A 25,468-nucleotide genomic window follows, 5' to 3' on the forward strand; every position below is an offset into this window, starting at 1 on the left:
AAAATAAGTTATACAACAAAGGAGATTAAAGCCAGATGACAGGGATGAGAACAGGTTATAGTTTACAAGATTACAATTATACTACAGGCCATGTGCATATAATAATGCTTGTTGCAAGCAAATAAACAGTCCTATGGAAAACTATTTTCCACAACAAAAATTGGATGTATTGAAGCCTTGTTATAGTATGGACAAGATCTTCTTATGCAAATAAAAATGAGCATTAAACTGGCAGTGAGCAAGGGACCCACATCACTTTTGGCTGAGGCTCCCAGGTTACAGTATTCCATGATAAACAAGGACTAGGATGCCTTGTGTGGTAGAAAGGGCCTTGCTTGATTAAACATGCACAAACACATTTTCTCCGCACCACTACAGCGAGAGATCAGAGTAACAGTGGGGATCGAGGGACATAGAAATTCATCCTTACCTCAGTTCTAAAGGGATATCCCTTTATGCTGAGGCTGTACCCTTGGATCCTAGACTCTCCTACTAATGGAAACATCCTCTCTACGTCCGTTTCATTTATTATATTATTCTTACATTATTCAAGCCTTTCATTCCCAGGATCAGTCTTGCGAACCTCCTCTGGACCCTCTCCAGGGCCCAAAATGGCTCACGATATTCCAAATGCGGTCTGACCAAAGCCTCATAAAGCTCAGCAGTATATCCTTGCTTTTATATTCTAGTCCTCTCGAAATGAGTGCTAACATTGCATTTGCCTTCCTTACTAATAACTCAACTTGCAAGTTAACCTTTGGGAATCCTGAACTCGACTCCCAACTGCCTTTGTACCTCTGATTTCTGAATTCTCTCTCCATTTAGAAAATAGTCTACACTTTTATTCTTTCTAACAAAGTGCATAACTCCACAGTTCCCTACACTGTATTCCATCTGCAGCTCCTTTGCCCACTTTCCTAACCTGTCCATGTCTTTCTGCAGACTCCCTGCCTTCGCACCACTACCTGTCCCTGTACCTATCCTGGAATCGTCTGCAAACTTGGCCACAATGCCACCAGTTCCTTCATCCACATTATTAATGTATAAAATAAAAAGTTGTGGTCCCAACACTGACCACTAGTCACAGGCAGCTATCCTGAACAGGACCCCTTTATCCCCACTTTCTGCCTTCTGCTACCTCAGCCAATCTTCTATCTATGCTAGTACCTTGCCTCTGACACCATGGGTTCTCATCTTATTTAGCAGCCTGTGTGTGGCACCTTGTCAAAGGCCTTCTGAAAACCCAAGTAAATAACATTCACTAACTATCCTTTGCCTAACCTGCTTGTTACCTCCTCAAAGAATTCTACAAGATTTGTCAGGCAAAATCACTCCTTAATAAAGGGGTGTTATATTTGTGATTTTCCAGTCCTCTGGGACCCTCCCCGACTCTAGTGACTCTTGAAAGATCCTTTTATTTAAATATCTTTTATTTAAGCAAGCAACTTATTCCCAGATTTATTTTTAAATAAATTCAAATCTCAAAACTGCTAGTATGGGAATTTGATTTTCTTTTAGTAGTCTGGTAACATCACCACTGCACTACATAGTCTCAACTTTTGGAATTTAACTCTAGAGTTGTATTGGCATTTGTGCTTTGCAAAGCCCAGAAATGACAGTATAAGCACATTCCAAATAAAATTCATTGGAACAAATAAATTATTAAAATCTTTCAGGACTTTTCAGTTATTTCTGTACCTCTGCAAGATCTGAAAAGAGTGCTTGGCTGGTGTTACGTCTCAATGTATCCCAGTAACTTCGATCTGTGGTATGATCTGGGCAATCTTTTTTTAACATCTGCGGAGTTGTAAAAAGGTATAATTGTTGTAAGGTTCAACATTGTTAAGAAGATATAGTGAAAGTTCCATACAAGACACTAAAAAAAAATGCAATTCTGTTCCCTTTAGTTTGATTGAATTAGGAATTTTAGGAGTACATATTTAGGTGTGCAGCTTTGGTTCCTGGACCTAAAAAAAGTTATACTAGCCTCACAGGCAGTGCAACGAAAGCTGACCTGATGAATTGCAGGAACGAGGGGAACCGTGAAGGGAGACCAAATAGGATGAGCCTATAATTTCTAGAGTTTAGAAGAGTGAATAACAATCTCATTTTCATTAAAACACAAATATTTTTATTATTTATATTAAAGGGTATAGAGCAAAAATCAGATATCTTGAGTTAAGTCATAGATCAGACATGATCTGATTGCTCATGATATGAGCAAGGTCAAGAGGCCAAAGGATCTTCTCATTTTTCTAATCTGAGATGACTTGAAAGAATGTGCCAAAACTAGGTGCCGTGACCCAAGAATAAGGAGCATGCTATTTAAGATGTAGATGAAGATATATTTCTTCAATTTCTTAATTCTGGAATGTTCGATCATAGGAAACTGTGGACAGTCAATCATTGAGTACATTCAAGACTGAGATCTATAGACTTCGGACAAGGGTATCAAAGGAACTGGGCATCAGGTGGAAAATTGGAGCTGAAATCAAGGATCAGTTATGATCTGACTGAATGGTAGAACAAGCTCAAGGGGCTGAAGAGACTAATTCTGCTTCTTTTCTGATCTTCTGGGACAATTCTGAGACAAATAACAATTATTCATAAACATGCTAATTTTCCAGGTAAGGGTTATGGATTTAATTCAATCTATTGTAGTACATTTCAAGTCTATTGTTCTGAAATGGTAGAACATTATTGTTCTTTAAGTGTCAGACTCTACATCTTTGCAGGACTTCAAAAGGGTTGAGGAAATCTGTGAGATGCAGGAATTTGCACACTCGTGGTCTTCCTCTTGACACAGGCTTTCTTGGCGCAGAAATACTTCACAGTAATGAAAACTGGATAGGGGAGTCTGCTTTCTTTGTATAACTTTACAGGTTGTCCCCAGGTTGCGGCAGGGTTCCATTGCTTTGAATTATTCATAACCCAAACAGTTCACAAGTGGGAAATGCAGCCATGAACTGAGTTCCTGCATGTCAGAAGATGCCTGCAAACCTGCAGCAGTCGGCAAGTAAATTCCGCTGGTCTCACACACACTTGTTCATATGCATGGGCTATACATAGTCATGCTTTCATAACCTGGGGAGGACCTGTTTTAAATATATTTATTTATGGTATATATATATATATGCAAGTAAATTAAGGGACACAAAGAATAAAACATTAGACTTGCAATTAATTACTATTTTTTGATAGCCAAATGATGTCAAAATGAGTTTTGGACTGTTAAAATGGTAGCATAGCAGTTAGCGCGATGCTATTACAGTGCCAGCGATCGGGGTTTGATTCCCGTCACTGTCTGTAAGGAGTTTGTACGTTCTCCCGTGTCTGTGTGGGTTTCCTCCCACATTCCAAAGATGTACGGGTAGGTTAATTTGGGTTTAAAAAATGGGCGGCGCGGACTCGTTGGGCCGGAAGGGCCCGTTACCACGCTGTGTAAATAAAATTTAAAAAAAATTCATTCTTTTCTTCTTCCTGCACAAATATTGTTAATGAACTGTTCAAGTACAGTGCTATCATTATGTATTCTGTATGCTATTAGCTATGGAACATAAATGTACTAGACAAGACCAATGAGACAAAGGTATGGAAATATAAACTCTTGGTTTTTAACATTATCTTCAAAATCTTGTAGCACTAACAACAGCATTCATGACAAGTCTTTTTCCACATACAAGGAAAAGTTCACTAAGGTTCAGAAAGCAATAAATTAATAACTGACATTTTGTATCTTTTTGTTAAATCTTAAAAAACAACCAAAGTCAGAATCAATAAATGAGAAAAAAATTACAGTTGTAAAGCTATTGATAATCCTTGTTTCAATAATTCTTTGTTTCTGCATTCATGCATGCACAGAAATTTATTAATTCTCTGTTCTAATTCTGTCATTCTGGACTGTCTTCATTTCTTTATTTGTCAAGTTTTCCCACCTTTTTCCTATTTCTACAATCCTCCTCCTTCCTGAATTCCTTCCAGGTATCTGCTATATTTTTCAACAATTGTTTTCTCCGTGTTCTCTGCCCTGCACACAATTTGTCAAGTTCCTACTCATCTTACTCTAATTAGACACCTTTTTATCTGCATGCCTCATTCACTTATTTTCCCCTAACAGAGTCTAGGTGCAGAAACCTCATATGACACTAAACACGTAGGATTCACATTATCTTGGAAGTGTAGTTTTGTCACCAGCTAGTCTAACTGCTGTAATACTGAGAGGAAGGGGAGAAAAAAAGATCAGAGGCCTTAGACCAGAAAAGTGAGGACGATGTTTGTAATCACTAGAGTCAAGACTGAGGCACAGCCTAGAACAGATAGATGTCGTGCCATACTTTTAAGCTTTGCTTCAAGCTTTTTGCCTGTGTAGTAAAGATATATACCATATAGAACCTTGAGGACTAATAGGTATAAATCACTGTTCACATTGAATATCATATGTTCTGATTTAGGATTTTTCATTAATGTGGTTATATCTCTAAGAACAGGTTTCCAAAGCTCTAAGTCTACGAAATCTAAACAAAACTAATTTGAAGTAATGCAAATAGAAATGAGTGGTCTGAATTTCACATGGCATACTCTCAGGACTTGATGGCCATGAGGGTGTAATTTCTATCCATGGGTTGTCATGTACGAATGAAAGAGAAGCAAGTTGGCCTGTGGCTGGGGTCCAGCAAAAAGATTGCTGCTGGAGATAGTGGAAGTACCAGAAGTACTTCCAGATAGTGGAAGTACCAGAGCCTTGATGTGGATTAATGACAAAAAGAAACATTCAGAATGACGGAAGGACTGAGGTGAGGAGTCAAAAGGAAATAGTGCTGGACTCACTATAAAGTCACTGTAACTAAGACAACTCTATATTAAAGCAACTCATTGGAAAAAACGTGCAGCAGAGTAGAAACAGTTCAAGTGGTAGAGTTGGCTCATCTCTAAAACTATATGGATAAGAAAGTCAGTCTATTTGCAGAGTCTTGTTTGGAATGAGTGATTAGTCCCCAAGAACTATATGGTTGAAAAGTATATGTTACATGGATACCATAGACAAATGAGGACGAAAATGTTTATATTACTATATGTAAAAGTATTACCAATTTCTTTTTTCATAAGCTTATATAAAACTATTTCCTTTCCAATCTAATCAATGTGATGAAAGTGTAAATTAAGTATTTGGTTCAGATTATTTTTTTGCAGACACTAGAAATTATTGATCAACTTCTTCACCTTCCCAATATATGATCAATATAGTCTTCTACAACAGATGTTCTTTTCATTTTCTAATTAAAATACAGTAGCATTTACTTAGTCTATTAGTAGTGGTGTTATCTTATGATTTCATTGATCTTCACATTATAAATTCTAAACATTATCTCAGAAAGTAATATTATAGCACCCTTTGGTAGATAATTACATGAAATTATTAGAATTCAACAATTACCTAATTCAATTTGGATTGACCTTTTAAATAAAGACATTGTTTGACCATGTTAGCAGAGCTTCTGAAGGCTTAATTTCCAAAAATGTATGATACTGAAAATTATAAGGTAGATTTTCTATGCTTCGAAACAAGCTTTGGGGTACTGAATATTGTTAATCAAGATGCATGCTATATTTTGATACTCAAGTATTACACTCAAAATGCATCCTGCATAAATTAACACTGCAGATATAGTTAAAGAGCAATACATACACTGTAAGCAGGAGCATATTGGTAACCAAAAAGTTGCAGATTCTTACATGGCATATGGTGTGGTGTCAAATTACAGATTGTAGTCAGCAAATGAGAAAAGGAAAGGAAAAGGAAAGATAAAGCGATTAGAAAGTGCAGTCAGTCATATAAACACATTCTCAGATTAAACCACACAGGCAGAATAGAACTGAGCTCTTGTGTCTAATATTAATATTTCTCCTTTTATTCTGGAGCCTTGATCTGTTGAATATCATTTGAAAATGAAACTCAAATTATCACTCTTGGCTAGGTTTTTTGAAGGTTTGGTAACTGACATCAGGAGTGATACTATTAAGGCTAAACTGCTGTGATGTCTTTTTAAATAGCCACCTTCATCACAATCAAAAGCCGGAAAGTAATATGTGCTCACCACCAGTGCAGACTTCTCTTCATCGACACCTCTTTTCCCTCTTTTCTCATTTTTCTTCCTGAAAATTTCCTGAAGCTAAAATAAAATATTATAGAATTAACTCACATTCAAATCTATACTTACATGCAATACTAAGTTTACAGTAAATTCAAAGTACCATTGTAAAACCTTCCTTTAACCCTGACCACAGAACTGCCATTAGAATCAAGAGTATACAAACATTCACAATAAAGCAAGCTGGATAGTAAATCAGAGACACAAGAGACTGCAGAAACTGGAATCTGGAGTAACAAACAATCTGCTAGAGGAACTCAGTGGGTTGAGCAGCATCTGTGAGAGGAAAGGAATTATCAACATTTTGAGTCAAAACCCTGCATCAGGGCTGAGTGGAGAGGCAAGACAGGAGTCCAAGGTGACTGGTGGACTGGGAAGGGGTGTAAGATGACAGGCAGGTTGCACCAGGTAAATTATTTAATTTAGTTTCATGTAAAGAGAGAGTCAAGAAGGCAGCATCCATCACTAAGGACCTTCACCATCCGGGACATGCCCTCTTCTTATTACTACCACTGGGGAGGAAGTACAGGAGCCTGAAGAACCACACTCAGCGATTTAGGAACAGCTTCTTCCCCTCTGCCATCAGATTTCTGAATGGTCCATGAAGACTACCTCATTATTCCTTTTTTCTCCCCACTATTTATTTGTTTTGTAATTTATAGTAATTTTATGTCTTTGCACTGTACTGCTATCACAAAGCAACAAATTTCATAACATATAAATCAGTGATAATAAATCTGATTCTGATAAAACTTGTACAACCTTAGATTTATACTTGTACAGACAGCATTTGCTCACTGTGTATTGAGAAGAATATTGGTATTGGCACTAAGAGCGAGTAAACTGACATTCTAATTTCTACAAGAGATCTTGAACCTGACAAGTAACATTGTGGTCGATAATGAAAAGAGAAAATGCTGGAAATATTCCCTCTCTTCTCAGTCAGAGTTTGAACCTTCTTTCTTATCACTATTGGTTTTCAGGGAATGTCCTTGTCTGTACCCCACAGCTAGCTATCCTAGACTGCAGTTACTTACAGTGCAGTGGAGACACAAGAAACTGTAGATGCTGCAATGTAGAGCAAAAAAACAAAACTGCTGGAGGAACAGCAGGTCAGGCAGCATCTGTGGAGACAGAAGGATGGTTGACCTTGAGTCAAGACCCTGCACCAGTCCTATAGTTAGAAGTCTGCCCTTCCAAGACAAGAGCTCACCATGAGTTAGAGTCATAAAGCATGGAAATAAGCCTTTTGCTCACCCAGTTTGCATCAATTGTCAAGCATCCACTTACACTAACCCCTTTTTCATTCTACCCACATTCCCATCAACTCTCCCCAGATTCTGCCACTCACTACATGAAGAGCATTTTACAGTGGCCAATTAAACTACTAACATGCACATCTTTAGTACTTAGGAAAAAACCAGAACGCCCAGATTAAACCCAAGTAGTCACACAGAGCACATGCAAATTCCACACAGACTGCACCAGATATCAGTATTGAAACTGGATTGCTGGAGCTGTGAGGCAGCAAGCTCTACTAGCAGTGCCACAGTGTCACCCATGTCCCTTTGGAATTCTGAAAGGGGAGGGGAAGAATTGTCTAGTTTGGGCTTCACATTTCCAGTAACAGCGGAGTTTTGTATCTCACAGTTCTAGCATTGCATTTTTCTCATTCTTCTGTCCTCATTCTTCTCCTGCAGACAGATCTAATGCAATTAACAAGCCTTCATCACTCTCAGCTGGTACCAACACCATCTGTGTCATCCAGCCCCTCTTGATCTGCACCCTATCAAAGACATCCTTTTGTTCTCTCTACCCCTCCCCCTTCTCTGCAACTTAAAACTTAATGGATTCCTAAATTTTCCTCATTCTGAAGAAAGTCATCAACCTGAAACATTAAGTTTGTTCTCTCTCTACTCGAGCACAAGAAAATAGGAGTGGTAGTAGGCTATCTGTCCCCTTAAACCTGCCCTGCCATTCAATATGATTATGGTTGATTTGCCCCAGGCCTCATCTCCTCCTCTGTGTCAGATTCCCACTGCCCTCAATTTCCCAATCTTTCAAAAATTTATCTACCTCCTCTTTAAAAATGTCCAGTTTTCTAGCTGCCACAATCCCTTGGGGTAAAGAATTCCAGAAGTTCCTTTGCATTTTGGTTTTAATGACTCCTACCCTTAACCTTGTCAGTCACTAATGACCGCTTTGACCACTTTGCACTAAAATGGACTTTGTTTTTTTGTCCTAATGTGTTTTCTTGCAAAAATTGTGCATGATTTATGTTTAATTTATGTTTTTCTTGTAACTGCTGCTTATATGATCCTATGTACCTGTGATGCTGCTGGAAGTAAGTTTTTCATTGCACCTCTGCATAAATGTACTTGGTCATATGACAATAAACTTGACTTTGTCCAATTGTTCAGATCTCTCTCATGTGAAAACATCTCAACATCTATCATATCATGCCCACTTAGGATCTAACATGTTTCAATAAGATCATTCGTCATTCTTCTAACATCCAAAGAATACAGGTTCAATTATTTTGGCTGTTCGTCTTAGAACTTTCTCATCCCTCAAATTAGCCTGGTAAATCTCTTCTGAACTGCCTCCAATGCTAGGACATCCTTTTGTAAATAAGGGACCAGATGCAGCCTGACCTGAGGGTACTTCTAGCAATTTTATTTCAAGTTTCCAATACCTGCCGTTATTTGCTTCTCAATCCCTATGTGTCTGATGTACAAAATACTTCATTGGTGGATGCACAATTTGTGATAGAAAGTGTCTAGATAAATTTTCAGAGTGAGGCAAAATAACGCAGAAACTATTGTTGTTATGTACTCTGGAAAACAACAATTTTTGTCCACGATGTCTTAAAAAAAAAACAGAGTTACTTGTTTGGATTTTCAGGCCCACTTTTCTTCAACCAAATAGATTGAAGAATCCTTTACTGTGCAGGGCAAAGTCTAAACCAGGCAATATAAGTTAGAACAGTTAATTCGCTTAAAAAGATCTATGTACAGAAATCAAAATACAGGTCCTCCCCAGGTTATGACAGGCTTCTATTCCTGAGAACATTTGCAATCCGAACAGTGTGTACATCGGAAATGCAGTCCCCAGCAATATACAAATAAAAACATAAAACATGGTCCCATTCACCCCAATATGTCCTATTGGTCCTTCTTTCCCTTCAAAACTTTTGACTCAGGTGCTTGCTGGGGAAAGCCACATTAATAAAGTTAAATGCCACCACTTCCCCCATCATCTCGCACATTTTTCTTCTCTGCAATGCCATGGATACTATCTTATCTTCCCTGTCATCATTTACAGTAGTATCCAGTAATATTAAATGTTAAAATGATTAAACTATTTGCAATTAGTAATTCAAGTCCTATACAAGTTTTAATAACCCTAATAAAAGCAAGACAATTTGAAAACATGATTAAATATATTCACTGCTATTGGTGAAAACCATATTTTAAATACAGGTAAAAAGATACAGTGGCATGCAAAAGTTTGGGCACCCCTGGTCAAAATTTCTGTTACTGTGAATAGCTAAGTGAGTAAAAGATGACCTGATTTCCAAAAGGCATAAAGTTAAAGCTGACACATTTCTTTAATATTTTAAGCAAGATTACTTTTTTATTTCCATCTTTTACAATTTCAAAATAACAAAAAAAGGAAAAGGGCCGAAGCAAAAGTTTGGGCACCCTGCATGGTCAGTACTTAGTGACACCCCCTTTGGCAAGTATCACAGCTTGTAAAAGCTTTCTGCAGCCAGCTAAGAGTCTTTCAATTCTTGTTTGGGGGATTTTCACCCATTCTTCCTTGCAAAAGGCTTCTAGTTCTGTGAGATTCTTGGGTCGTCTTGCATGCACTGCTCTTTTGAGGTCTATCCACAGATTTTCAATGATGGTTAGGTTGGGGGACTGTGAGGGCCATTGTAAAACCTTCAGCTTGTGCCTCTTGAGGTAGTCCATTGTAGATTTTGAGGTGTGTTTAGGATAGCTATCCTGTTGTAGAAGCCATCCTCTTCATCTTCAGCTTTTTTTTTTACAGACGGTGTGATGTTTGCTTCCAGAATTTGCTGGTATTTAATTGAATTCATTCTTCCCTTTACCAGTGAAATGTTCCCCGTGCCACTGGCTGCAACACAAGCCCAAAGCATGAGCGATCCACCCCCGTGCTTAACAGTTGGAGACGTGTTCTTTTCATGATATTCTGCACCCTTTTTTCTCCAAACATACCGTTGCTCATTGCATCCAGAAAAGTTCTATTTTAACTTCATCAGTCCACAGGACTTGTTCCCGAAATGCATCAGGCTTGTTTAGATGTTCCTTTGCAAATTTCTGACACTGAATTTTGTGGTTAGGATGCAGGAGAGTTTGGAGAAAAAAAAGGGTGCAGAATTTCATGAAAAGAACACCTCTCCAACTGTTAAGCACGGGGCTGGATCGATCATGCTTTGGGCTTGTGTTGCAGCCAGTGGCACGGGGAACATTTCACTGGTAGAGGGAAGAATGAATTCAATTAAATACCAGCAAATTCTGGAAGCAAACATCAACACCGTCTGTAAAAAAGCCGAAGATGAAAAGAGGATGGCTTCTACAACAGGATAGCTATCCTAAACACACCTCAACATCTACAATGGACTACCTCAAGAGGCACAAGCTGAATGTTTTACAATGGCCCTCACAGTCCCCCAACCTAAACATCATTAAAAATCTGTGGATAGATCTGAAAAGAGCAGTGCATGCAAGACGGCCCAAGAATCTCACAGAACTAGAAGACTTTTGCAAGGAAGAATGGGCAAAAATCCCCCAAACAAGAATTGGAAGACTCTTAGCTGTGATACTTGCCAAAGGGGGTGTCACTAAGTACTGACTATGCAGGGTGCCCAAACTTTTGCTTTGAGCCCTTCTCCTTTTTTGTTATTTTGAAACTGTAAAAGATGGAAATAAAAAAGTAATCTTGCTTAAAATATTAAAGAAATGTGTCATCTTTAGCTTTATGCCTTTTGGAAATCAGGTCATCTTTTACTCACTTAGCAATTCACAATAACAGAAATTTTGACCAGGGGTGCCCAAACTTTTGCATGCCACTGTATTGAAGATTCAGTGAACAACTATTTAGAGCTACATTTAACATATATGAAATATATGGCTGCATGGTAGCATAGCGGTTAGCGCGACGCTATTACAGTGCCAGCGGTCGGGGTTCGATTCCCGCTGTAAGGAGTTTGAACGTTCTCCCGTGTCTGCGTGGGTTTCCTCCGGGTGCTCCGGTTTCCTCCCACATTCCAAAGACGTACGGGTAGGTTAATATGGGTTTAAAATGGGCGGCGCGGACTCGTTGGACCGGAAGGGCTTGTTACCACGCTGTAAATAAAATTTTAAAAAAATATATAAAATTTTAAAAATTTTAAAAAGAGAAATAGCATATCACAGCTCATCACCAAGTCTTAGGTAGGAAAAGGGATGAGGTCCTGCAAAAAGACTATAGGGAGTTAGGAAGGAAGTTGAAAAACAGGACCTCAAAGGTAGTAATTTCAGGATTACTGCCTGTGCCACGCGACAGTGAGTATAGGAATAGAATGAGGTGGAGGTTAAATGCGTGGCTGAGGGATTGGAGCAAGGGGCAGGGATTCAGATTTCTGGATCATTGGGGCTTCTTTTGGGGCAGGTATGACTTGTACAAAAAGGACAGGTTGCACTTGAATCCCAGGGGGACCAATATCCTGGCAGGGACGTTTGCTAAGGCTACTGGGGAGAGTTTAAACTAGAATTGTTGGGGGGGTGGGATCCGAACTGGAGAGATTGGGGAAGAGGTGTTTGGCTCTCAAATAGAGAAAGCTTGTAGTAGGTACGAGAGGGAGGATAGGCAGGTGATAGAGAAGGGACGTGCTCAGACCGACGGTTTGAGATGTGTCTATTTTAACGCAAGGAATATTGTGAACAAGATGGATGAGTTTAGAGCTTGGATAAATACTTGGAGCTACGATGTGGTGGCCATTACAGAGACTTGGATGGCTGAGGGACTGGAATGTTTACTTCAAGTGCTGGATTTTAGATGTTTCAGAAAGGACAGGGAGGGAGGCAAAAGAGGTGGGGGACTGGCACTGTTGATCAGAGATAGTGTCACGGCTGCAGAAAAAGTGGACGTCATGGAGGGGCTGTCTACGAAGTCTCTGTGGGTGGAGGTTAGGAACAGGAAGGGGTCGATAACTTTACTGGGTGTTTTTTATAGGCCACCCAATAGCAACAGGGATATCGAGGAGCAGATAGGGAAGCAGATCCTAGAAAGGTGTGATAATAACAGAGTTGTTGTGATGGGAGATTTTAACTTCCCAAACATAGACTGGCATCTCCATACAGCGAGGGGTTTAGATGGGGTGGAGTTTGTTAAGTGTGTTCAGGAAGGATTCTTGACACAATATGTAGATAAGCCTACAAGAGGAGAGGCTGTGCTTGACTTGATATTGGGAAATGAACCTGGTCAGGTGTCAGATCTCTCAGTGGGAGAGCATTTTGGAGATAGAATTATGATCACTATCTCCTTTACGATAGCATTGGAGAGAGATAGGAACAGACAGACTAGAAAGGCGTTTACTTGGAGTAAAGGGAATTATGAGGCTCTCAGGCAGGAAATTGGAAGCTTAAATTGGGAACAAATATTCTCAGGAAAAAGTACGGAAGAAAGGTGGCAAATATTCAGGGGATATTTGTGTGGAGTTCTGCATAGGCATGTTCTGATGAGACGGAAGTCACGATAGGATACAGGAACTGTGGTGTACAAAGGCTATAATAAATCTAGTCAAAAGGAAAAGAAAAGCTTACAAAAGGTTCAGAGAGCTAGGTAATGTTAGAGATCTGGAAGAGTATAAGGCTAAAAGGAAGGAGCTTAAGAAGGAAATCAGGAGAGCCAGAAGGGGACATGAGAAGACCTTGGTGGGCAGGATTAAGGAAAACCCCAAGGCATTCTACAAGTATGTGAAGAGCAAGAGGATAAGGTGCAAAAGAATAGGGCCTATCAAGTGCAGCAGTGGGAAAGTGTGTATGGATCTGGAAGAAATAGCGGAGGTACTTAATGAATACTCCACATCAGTATTCACTATGGAAAAAGACCTGGGTGATTGTAGTGAGGACTTGCAGCAGGCTGAAAAGCTTAAGCATCTAGATGTTAAGAAAGAGGAGGTGCTGGAACTTTTGGAAAGCATCAAATAGGATAAGTCGCCGGGACTGGATGAGATGTACCCCAGGCTGCTGTGGGAGGCGAGGGAGGAGATTGTGGAGCCTCTGATAATGATCTTTGCATCATCAATGGAGACGGGAGAGGTTCCAGAAAATTGGAGGGTTGCGGATGTTGTCACCTTATTCAAGGAAGGGAGTAGAGATAGCACAGGAAATTATAGACCAGTGAGTCTTACCTCAGTGGTTGGTAAACTGATGGAGGAGATCCTGAGAGGCAGGATTTATAAACATTTGGAGAGATATAATATGATTACGAATAGTCAGCATGGCTTTGTCAAGGGCAGGTCCTGCCTTACAAGCCTGATTGAATTTTTTGTGGATGTGACTAAACACATCGATGAAGGGAGAGTAGTAGATGTAGTGTATATGGATTTCAGCAAGGCATTTGATAAGGTACCCCATGCAAGGCTTATTGAGAAAGTAAGGAGGCATGGGATCCAAGGGGACATTGCATTGTGGATCCAGAACTGGCTGGCCCACAGAAGGCAAAGAGTGGTTGTTGAAGGGTCGTATTCTGCATGGAGATCGGTGACCAGTGGTGTACCTCAGGGATCTGTTTGGGACCCTTACTCTTTGTGATTTTTATAAACGACCTGGATGAGGAAGTGGAGGGATGGCTTAGTAAGTTTGCAGATGACACAAAGGTTGGATGTGTTGTGGATAGTATAGAGGGCTGTCAGAGGTTACAGCGGGACATAGATAGGATGCAAAGCTGGGCTGAGAAGTGGCAGATGCAGTTCAACCCAGATAAGTGTGAAGTGGTTCATTTTGATAGGTCAAATATGATGGCAGAGTATAATATTAATGGTAGGACTCTTGGCAGTGTGGAGGATCAGAGGGATCTTGGGGTCCGAATCCATAGGACGCTCAAAGCGGCTGCACAGGTTGATTCTGTGGTTAAAAAGGCATATGGTGTATTGTCCTTCATCAGTCGTGGAATTGAATTTAGGAGCCGAGAGGTATTGTTGCAGCTATATAGGACCCTGGTCAGACCCCACTTGAAGTACTGTGCTCAGTTCTGGTTTCCTCACTACAGGAAGAATGTGGAAGCCATAGAAAGGGTGCAGAGGAGATTTACAAGGATGCTGCCTGGAATGCGGAGCATGCCTTGTGAAGGCAGGTTGAGGGAACGGCCTTTTCTCCTTGGAGTTACGGAGGATGAGTGGAGACCTGATAGAAGTATATAAGATGATGAGAGGCATTGATCAGGTAGATAGTCAGAGGCTTTTCCCCAGGGCTGAAATGGTTGCACCAGAGGACATAGGTTTAAGGTGCTGGAGAGTAGGTACAGAGGAGATGTCAGGGGTAAGTTTTTTACTCAGAGAGTGATGAGTGCGTGGAATGGGCTACCGGCAACAGTGGTGGAGGCGGATACGATAGGGTCTTTTACGAGACTTTTGGATAGGTACATGAGCTGAGAAAAATAGAGGGCTATAGGTAAGCCTAGTAATGTCTGAGGTAGGGACATGTTCAGCACAGCTTTGTGGGCTGAAGGTCCTGAATTGTGCTGTAGGTTTTCTATGTTCTGTGTTCTAAGTTAAGATTTTTTTGTACCATCCATCAAACAAAAATATTGTTCCTTGGTTAACTATTTTAAGAATGACTTGCAGCATGTTGGAATTCTTGAGATGCTCTGTGCAATCTGGATGACCTCATCTACAGTAGGTATCTCCAGTTTGTGCACTGGGCTTTGGACTTTGACTGTTGGTGAGAGGAACTACAGTATATCTGTGAGGGACCTTGGTCTACAAGTCCAAGGATACTTAAAGTGGCAGCGTAGTTAAGAAGGCATACAGGATATTTACTTTCATTAGCTGGGGCACAGAATATAAGAGCTGGAAGGTTATGGTACAACTTTATAAGTCATTGGTTAGGCCACAACTGCAGCACTGTGTGTAGGTCTGGTCACCACACTATGGGAAGGTTGAAATTGCACTGAGGAGGGTATAGAGGAAATTCACCAGAATGTTGCCTGGGATGGAGCATTTCACTTAGAGAACATGAAAAGGCTGGACTTGTTTTGCTTGGAGCAGAGGACGCTGAGTCAACTAAAGCCCAGTCTAGTTTATTCTCATGTGCGTAAGTACAGTGAGGTAAAGGTACAATGAGGGGAGGCCTAATTGTTGTCAAACCAATTGAGACTAATGAGGTATACAAAATTGTGAGGGGCAGAAAATACAGAACTTCTCCCCATAGGAGAGGTGTATAAAATCAGAGGACAAATGTTTAGGGTAAGGGGTAAGAGGTTAAGTGGGGATCGGAGGAAGAGTTTTTTCTTCCCATTGAGAGGGTGGTTAGAATTTGGAACGCACTGCCTAAGGGGATGATGAAGGCAGGCATCTCACAATATTTAGAACATATTTAGTTGAACACTTTAATGGCCAAAGCATAAAAGGCTAAGGGCCAATTGCTGAAAAATAGGATTGGCTTGAATGGTCTGTCTGGACATAGTGGACCAAAGGGCCTGTTTCTTGATGCATGGCTCTATGATAAATGGCACATGTTAGAAGCCTGAAACTGTTCAAATTCATTTTAGTACTTCAGTTTTCACCTGCTTTAGATGCATCATTTCTTGATTCCTTCATGGAACAAAACCCTGAACCTGAAACCAGACATACCTGTACCAATTTATAAATAGTAATCTTTAAACTACACATTTTGATACAAGAGGAACAGAATTAGAGGGTACAGTTTCAAGACAGAGATGAGGAGAAGTTTCTTTACCCAGAGGGTGGTGAAATTGTGGAACTCCTTGCCACGCACAGCAGTGGAGGCCAGATCAGTGGGGGTATTCAAGGAGGAGATAGACAGATATCTAAATAGTCAGGGTATCAAGGGATATGGGGATAAGGCTGGCAAATGGGATTAGAATAGTTTTTTTTTCTCTCTTTTTTTCCCACCCCATTTCTTTTTCCCTTTTCCTTGGAGCAGACTCGATGGGCCGAATGGCCTGCTTCTGCTCCCTTATCTTGTGATCTTGTGAACATTTGAGACTAGGAAAGTTTCATTAATAAATGTTTGCCCTTTTTTGTGCACAGCTCAGGTAAAAAAAAATACACTTTTTCAATTATTAGGGAATGTTTAACCAGAATGTTAATTCAGCTGTTAGAAACTCTGACTCTTCAGTTCTGTACTAGGCTTCTTCATTTAAGAGAGTTTTAAGAAGTTAAATCTTAAACCATACAATGATTAGTATTGATCCATGGAGTTAGCATAGCTACAGGATGTTTTTGTTATAAACTAAGGTAAACGTTAAATGATCTGTTTTGTATTAACTATATTATTAGAGAGAAATGGGTTCTGTATATATGAAATGAATAACAAATACTAGAAATGAACAGCAGGTTAGGTGGCATCTGTGTAAACACAAAATTGGAAGTCTGAGGTATATGCCTGTCAATAGAACTGGAAAAAAGAGATGAACACAAATGCAAAGGAGGGGAGGAGAGAGTTCAAGCAATGGCCTAGGATTTTGAAGAAAGCAAATTAAATTGAATTACAAAAAGGAATGATGGTATAAGGCAAGTGAGAAGTGAGAACAAACGTGGTCAACTCATGTCCCCTGTCCTAGACTTTCTCACCAACGGAAACATCCTTTCAGCATCTACATTGTCAAGCTCTCACAAAATCTTGTGCTTCAATGAGAACAACTCTCAATCGTCTAATCAAGTATTGCCTATTCTGATCAGGAGTGGATACAGTCCTGAAGAAAGGCCTAAAAATGTAAGTTTTTATTGGAAAAAGAAAGTTAAGGAATCCTTTAAAACAAAAGCTTTGACCTGAAACATTAAAAAGTTGCTTAATCTGCTGATCCTTCCATCATTTTCTGTTTATAATTTTAGATTTCCAGCATCTGCAATTTATTGATTTTCAATTATCTCCAATTACTATTATTGCTATTTAAAAATTAAATCCTGAACAAATATGTCACAAATAAGGTCTACTTTAGAATCTGGTTTCATGTTGGTATTGTTCAATATGTATGAAAACACAACTTGGGATGGAGGGGAAAGAGATAATTGATCTAAGCTTTACTGTTGCAAGTGGTAAATTATACTTCAATTCACCGCTACAATTTTGAATTAAGTGCTCACAGCAATCAACAAATGTGCACAATATAAAAAAAGATACTGAAGAAAAGGCAGATAATTTATAAAAATGTGTACACATGCATATTTCTTTGCATGTCAGAATACCTTAAATAACCTTACCTTAACATTTTACATGGTACAAGGCTATCACAGAAGAATTCTTACATTGTCTTCAAAGCAGGTTTTAATAAACAAAATCAATTAAAAATAATTTTCTTTTGACAAGTTACAAAGAACTAAAATTGAGACAGTTTGAAGTACATACCACCAAGAATTCCTTCTTGTCCACCATTTCATTGCCATCAGTATCAAACATGTTGAAGGCTATTTTAAAACCTGCATGAGGCTCTGTAACATTTATGCAAAATATATTAATTATAAAATAATAACAACAGATGAATGCATAATATTCATCACAAGTTTTGGTACATCTATTATCCAAAGGACAAAGTTTTATTAGATACAGAACTTAAAATATTGAACAGGCATTTAAGGTATGTACACTATCAACACATAAGAGACTATCACATTACAAGTAAATCTGCTTGAGTATAAAATTAAAATGCATAGTGCGATGGATTACTAATTTAAAATAAATATTTCCTTGCTTATGATTTTAAGATCAACCAAAAAACTTACATGTATACATTTTCGTATTTCATTATAAGTAAATGTAAGAGAAAACAGAATCAATTTTATCAAGTACTAGATATGTTACTTAGTTGGACCAAACAGCTATCTATTGCATGTTATTTGGATTACACTAATTTCCGGTTTTATTAATGATTTCATCTGTTATTAAGGTTTTATTAGAAGACATGTTGCATGGTTTCAAGTGCTTAAAATTGTATTCAATTGCATGAAAAACAAGCTGTAGAACTTACATAATACCTTTAATTTGCAAAATAGATCCTATGCTGCTTTAGCATAGTAGTGATGATGTAGTATATTTTTGTTACAGCCAACTGGAACTACACAGATGAGAATACAATTAATGAGGACTTGATCAAAAGATTCCAGAGAAATTAATTGAAATACATAGCAATCTTTTGCCATCTGGAACAAAGACGGGTTAATATTTCCCAGAACAAGGAAAAAAGTACTGGCCAAAACAAAAGAACAGGAGAAAAAAAGGGTTTAAAATGGAAGAACAAAAATTGAATGCAGCTAAATGACAATTGTTTGAAATTACTGATTCAGACTCAAAGGTTTCTAAACATCTAGAGGAAAGCAATTTACTGAAGCTTATGCGAGTTTGATTTAAAAAAAAACACAGAAGACTAAAACAGAAAAGTCGAAGGGGCACAGAACGTATTTTTCAGTTTACCATAATTTCTTTAGGTATTTCCTATATATATTTGACCCTTTTCCTACTTGATAAAGGACTCCACTTGAAACTTTAACCAGTTTTGCCTTTTCAGATATTGACAGATTTGCTCTGTATTTAGGGGATTAACAGTTGGCAAGTGAATAAACTAATGCTTTAAAGAAATATTTAACTTACTGAAAAGGAAATTACTGAAATTATTTTGATACAAATTATAAAAGGTGACATAGTTTCATTGTCCTTAATTCAAAAATTATATATAAGCATAACAGAAATATTAGAAAAATGAAATTGTGAAGATTACTTTACTGTTAATTTATATTGATATGTAAAATATATTGATATGTAAAAGTTCTAAAATATGCAAAGCATTTGTTGAAGTTATTAAACATGCCATCTTCTGGACTCACTTGTTAGTATGCACAAAAGAAACAAATATTCAGTGTAGGCAATCAGACCTAGAAAAAAAAGTGGTATCACTGATTATTATAAAAAAAATCAACTGCAGATTTTCAGCATTTAGAAGAACATTTGAAAAGAAAGCACAGCATGTGAGGTGTATGAACTGCAGAGCATGCCCTAATGTTTTTCCAATATGTCAAAACCATCTAGTCTTGTCAGTGAAACAACTACAATCAAGTTTTTAATCCTTTAGTACAAAGTTTCCTGTTTACACTAAACCTGAATGTTAAAGTGCACTTGTCGAGGTTAAGTAGTCTTCTAACTTTACGACCTACTGCTTTTGTTCCCTAAAGCATATAAAAATAGAGAACAAACAGTATAATTGACCTTCTAAGTGGCTACAAACTCAAATAAAATTAAGATACCTATATGGCATTCATCTGCTGATAAGATGCTTCTTGGGTTTTGATAACAGGGTGTAAAACATCCTTAGGTAATCACTCAATTAGTGTGAACAGTTTTTTTGTTTTTATTTGTCTTACAACAAAGAGATTGCCATCTAACAAAGAGAACAGCATCCAATGGGCAACAAATAACTAAACATGAAGCAAACTACTAGCCTCTGAAAGCATTTGGTCCTTTGTCTGTAATAGAAGATTGTGACCAACAGTCAGATAGCTATGGTTGATTGCACTGAGGTTATGGGAGAAAGATTTTGGAATAGTCACCACAAAATAGACCACAAAGGTAACATAAAGGAGCCCTGAAAATAATTAAAAAGAAAATGTACAGAATTATTGAATCTGTTAATAAAAGTGAAGATAATTTTACATTAGTGCTATCATTGCTGTTTAAATACCACGATTGAGGTATAATACACGTTAAGAAGGCCTCTAAATTTTCAGTGGGCCTGCTTCACTACTGCATTTGTGAAAGGAAATCACTAGCCAACAAATGCAGAGTATCAATCCTGTCCTAAAATGACAAGACAGAAATTAATTAATGAGGCAAGGCAAGTAAACGAGATCCTGAAAAGTTGGTATAGCACTCCAATAATCCAATGGAGGGAGCTAATCATACTTCATATACCATTGGATGACTTTTTAAAAATCCCCTATAAATATTTATCATTTTGAGGAAAATTGGTTCCCTCCCCATACTATTTACAGCTTTTCTAAAGGTTTACCTTATTGGAGGGTATGCTCATTGAATTACAACGTAGGCCTCCTGAATTCTCAACCATATGTCTAAGAAATGGGTGAATATCTTCCTTACATCATGGCCCCTGAAAGGAATGTAGGCTGCACAGGGTGGAGATCTAGCAGATCTAAATAATATTGAGATTTAATACAGTAAATATCGAGATCTAATACAGTAAAAATATACCTGTCTCAAAATCCTGGGAACAGGTATAAAATTAATGGTATGCAAGGTACCCAAGTTAATGGGCTAGTAACCCATCTGGAGGGAAGAATTTGGAGGCATGAATTTCAATCACGCCATGGCAGCTGGGGAATTTGAATTCAAGTAATTAAATAAATCTGGAATAAAGATCCAGTATCATTTACGATACTACTAGTCCAACAGAATAAGGAATCTGCTTTCTTTACCCAGTCTGGCACAGTTGCAACCCCAGTTGACTCAACTGCCCTCTGAAAAGGCCCCAGCATTCAGTTCAGAGGCAAATAGGGATAGCCAGCAAGTGCTAGCCTAATTAGTAAGACTCACACCCCATGAATGAATCAAGAAATTTCTTAGCTTTACAAATTGCAAGTTAAATTCGTGAATGATTTTATTTAGATCATTACTGCTGGAATAGATCTGGCATTAGCAAAGTCATTAGCACAGTGAAATATTTTTCATTCAGATAATTTTTACTTTGGTTATATTATAAAATGTGTCAGAGGGACTCAACCTCATATCTGTTTTCATTCATCTTTCTAGTTTCATCAACAAAGCCCATACTATTCATTTCCCAAATAAGAAAATAATTTATTAAAGGGATTGGACAGAATGTAAAATGAAACATATTTTACTATTTTTGGACACAACGGATTAAATGAAACTTTCACATTTTACTTTTTACATTTCCAATTCATAAAAATATTCACCAAAAGCCAAAACAAGTTCATGTCTTCAGTTCTGATGAAAGGTCATAAATTTGAAATGTAAACTCTATCAGTGCTGTCCACTGCTGGATCCTACAGGGAGACTAACTGCAGAGCACCAACATACTGAGATTTTGCAGCTCTTACGCTCTCAGCAGCTCTAATGGAGTTTGAGGTGATTCGGTATGTCACTCAAGTCTCTTATGAATTTCTATAGATGTACAGTGGAGAGCATTCTGACTGCTTGCATCACAGCCTGGTATGGAGGCACCAATGCACAAGATCACAAGAGGCTGCAGAGGGTTGTAGACTCAGCCAGCTCCATCAAGGGCACAACCCTCCCCACCATCGAGGACATCTTCAAGATGTAGTGCCGCAAGAAGGTAGCATCCAGTACTAAGGATACTCACCATCCAGAGCATGCCCTCTTTCCGTTACCACCACTGGGGAGGAGGTACAGGAGCCTGAAGACCCATACTCAATGATTCAGAAACAGCTTCTTCCTCTCCACCATCAGATTTCTGAATGGTCCATGAACACTACCTCATTATTCTTTTCTCTTTATTGCACGATTTATTTTTGTAATTCATAGTAGCTTTCACTGTACCGCTACTGCAAATTTCACGTCATCTAAGCCAGTGATAATAGATCTGATTTCGATATTCTATGCTAGAATACATTTTGACAGGATCTGTAAATCCATTCATTTCAGTGGAGATTTTACAGGTACAAAGAAAGATAAGAGCGAGTTACATTTTTTCCTCATTATATGCTGTTAGAGCAATGTTAAATTTAACTAGAGGTTTTTTTGAAATGTAAATTTTCAATTGTCTTTTTCATGCCTGGCCATGTTTGAATTCTTCTGAATGTTACAAGTATTCCAGAAGGTTTAAGCTGATGGCAAAGCCAAGGGATGGTTTGATATCTGGCAAAATATTCTCAATGATTTTGTGGATTGGATTTGTTTGATTCCCTCCACCTCACTTATCCCAATTAAACTTTGCAAGGCCCTTGTGCCATGCAGTTCTCATGGACAAATCAAGAATGTCCTCAGCCAGCAAGTTTGACCTTATGGGTAGAAATCAGGGTTGTGAGGGCAACAGAGAAGTCCGATGTGCAAAATCTAGGACACTTTTTTTCCTACATACAATATTAAGATTGCAGTGACATATAGAGAGAGTAGTGTGAGTAAAATGACAATCTGGCAACCGTTCTAGCAGCAATATCAAGTAGGCTTGGACTACACTGAATTTATGAAAGAAGTGGAAATTTTCAATGCAGCAGCTTCATATACTGTATTTGCATTAAATTTAGCTGTATTACGCCCTGCTCTACATCCTACATCTCCTACATCCTCTTGTTTAAATACTACAGTGATCTAATCGCACTTTTATCTTTGAACTCTTGCCGTGTTCTATGGCCTCAACAATGCTTCTATTGGCCCACCACAGGTGACGATTTCTTCAGCCATATTGGGTCATGGTCTATAAATCTTGATTTCCTCTGTCAAAAGTATTTTCAAATCCAACTACTTTTGACCAAGTTTTGGGTCATCCCTTATAGTTTAAATTTTCTGTAAACACATCTAAAAAGCATTTGTCATTAGATGGTATATAAAAACTGTTGATATGGAAATTAGTACTTTTTTGTAGTATTGTATAATTAGCTGACAATACCATGCTATGTGAATAGGTAGGTGTTAGGATGAAACAGTACATGTGACAGACAGATTTAAAGAGATAAATTATGTAAACTTGGATTCATGATTACCAAGCAAATCTTAATATATGTATTTAATTTTTCAGTTATATGTCTGGAGGAGCATAGTATTTACTGTATAATTATCCCTGACCTAGACTGGGGACTCTTAAATGTGAAAATGTAGCAAAAAGAAGTTTGTGTCAATAGAAAACAAGATGCTAATACTTAAAATGCTCATAAATTTTTGGACACAAGTAGGCTATGAACTAATGCCTGAAGAAAGAAACTTCATTTGTATGTATGATGGTAAAAGAAATCCAGTAACATTTTTATTAAAGACAAGGAACAGCTTTCAATAAAAAGCATACTCTTTTTAAACATTACAGATAAAATAATAATAAATGAATTGTTCCCTTTTAGATCAGGTTTTGATCAAGCTGCATTTATATCCTCTTGTTAATGGTAACAGTGCAAAACATTCAACATCTGGAAAATATAATTATGGCACAAGTTTATGTAAGTAGTTTTGTTTTAAAGAGCAGAATTACAAATTTTTATCTCACTCTTTGATCCTCTGAGATTCTTCTCTGTTGAGACAATGACTGATTGCTCCAAATTATTCACTTTCTAAATCTATATACAGGGACAGACATAACCAAAAAAAAGTTTTTTGATATATATATGGTCAGCCCTTTCCTATAATATTCATAAGAGAATCATGAAAGCTCATGCTTGATAATCTATAATTGTGGATTAGAAAGAAATATTTTTGATTAATATTGAAATATTCAGACCAATTTACTGAAGCCAAATACTGGAACCACTGATGCTCAGTGATATGCAGCATCCAATTTTTTTAAAAAATGCTATCATGTACCAATAAGCAACCTTTGCTGATCTTCCATCAACATCAACCTCATTGTAAAATCCAGTCTTATGCCCTCTGCTCATGCAGCTGTATCTCCATCCTTCCTTACTCCTCTGGTTTCTACCACATGTTGTTGCCTCAAAAACAAATGCCCCACTTTCCTGCAACACAATGTTTAAACCTTTACAAAGGAGGTTAACATTGCTGGAAACCAAAACCCTAATCAACATCATAGATAACATTCGCTCTTAATGTGACTTTTTTGTACTACACCTTTCTTAAATTACCCACACCCTGTGACATGATTGACCCCTCCATTGTCTCTGTTGCCTGACTGTCTGAAATGCAATCCTGGGTGAACTAAGATTTCATTTTAAAATCATCATCTTCAACCACTTCACAAATACTAATGCCTACAATGGCTCGTCTCAGACATGACCAGACCAAGCAAAGCATCAGCATCGTCATTATCTCTTCCAGTCCTCTTCCATGGTGCTGTTACCTCCAGACTCCTGATAACTCCAACACTCTCCTGGTTGATCACACAGCTTCCAGTCTCCATAATTTTCAGTTGACCTGCCGCTTGTATTCTAACTTGAAACAGGTCCTGGTTAACATCCCTATGCTCAATGACTTGCAATAGAATCTGGTTCTGAAAATATCAGTTCTAAAACTCCCCATGCTTATTTTCAAATGCTCCATAGCAAACACTCCGTCTGTCACAATAATCTCCTCGAAAGTATCTCCATAAATTGTGGGCCTCCTGCTAAGGATTTCATACACTCCTTCGTCACTATCAGCAAAACATGCAGCTGTCTAGACTTAAAATTCCTGAAACCTCTCCCCAAATTCTCATCTTGCCACTCCCTTAAGGCATTCCTCAAACTCACCTCCTCAACCAAGTTTCTGGTCAACCTTTCTGAAGTCTCTTTCTTTGGTTTGGTGTCAATTTTTGTTTTGTTACGTTCCAGCGAAGCGCCTTCAAATACTTTTATTGAGTACTTTAGAAAAGAATGTTATTCTTGCCTATAGTTTTAAAAAACAGATCCATGGAAGTGCTGGTATCAGGCAACTCATTGTTTATTAATCAATGTATGAAGATCAGACTGCAAAGGTCTATCTTACATCACTTGGGTGTTTGAGTGCATTATACAATTGAAACTCAGTAGGCTGTAAATTGCTCATTGAATGGCTAGTTTTTGTTGAAACAGCTGACCTGTTTAACATAACTTGGTAAGCAATAATGATAATGAAAAATATTTTGTGCTTTTTTCTCCTTTTTAAGTAATTGCATGACCTAAATGTGGGCTGATTAACTGATGATAATAGTATGAAATATGCATTTTTGCTCAAGATTAAAAATACTGCAGAACTATACTGTTTGCAATAGTAGAGCAGAATGTGTGATAAAGCTACATTAATATAGCTAGATAAAACACAGGATTGATTAAATACATTGATTTACTGAACACATTTACAAAAAATAGATGTTGAAGTTACAAGCTCATAATGGGAAGGAATTTAATCTAAAACCTAACTACATTGCTTATGTAGAGGTCACACACTTCTGAAAATTTG

The 25,468-nt window shown here is 38.0% G+C and overlaps 1 protein-coding gene across 4 annotated transcripts in view; it reads right to left on the bottom strand.

Annotated features, from left to right (window-relative positions):
* The window catches only part of micu3a (mitochondrial calcium uptake family, member 3a), a 102,291-nt gene that overhangs the window by 36,320 nt on the left and 40,503 nt on the right, over window positions 1-25,468 (bottom strand). For 2 of the 4 annotated variants that reach the window (XM_052010071.1, XM_052010068.1), the window contains exons 5-9: window positions 19,222-19,269; window positions 17,750-17,832; window positions 6,096-6,170; window positions 5,687-5,728; window positions 1,699-1,797 (exon numbers count right to left, since the gene is read on the bottom strand). In XM_052010071.1, the coding sequence (XP_051866031.1) occupies window positions 1,699-1,797; window positions 5,687-5,728; window positions 6,096-6,170; window positions 17,750-17,832; window positions 19,222-19,269 (347 nt within the window). The remainder of the gene's footprint in view (window positions 1-1,698; window positions 1,798-5,686; window positions 5,729-6,095; window positions 6,171-17,749; window positions 17,833-19,221; window positions 19,270-25,468) is intronic. The other 2 variants (XM_052010070.1, XM_052010069.1) reach the window with 2 other exon arrangements.

The sequence above is a fragment of the Pristis pectinata genome, chromosome 2, assembly GCF_009764475.1.
Source record: "Pristis pectinata isolate sPriPec2 chromosome 2, sPriPec2.1.pri, whole genome shotgun sequence".
Taxonomy (NCBI): domain Eukaryota; kingdom Metazoa; phylum Chordata; class Chondrichthyes; order Rhinopristiformes; family Pristidae; genus Pristis; species Pristis pectinata.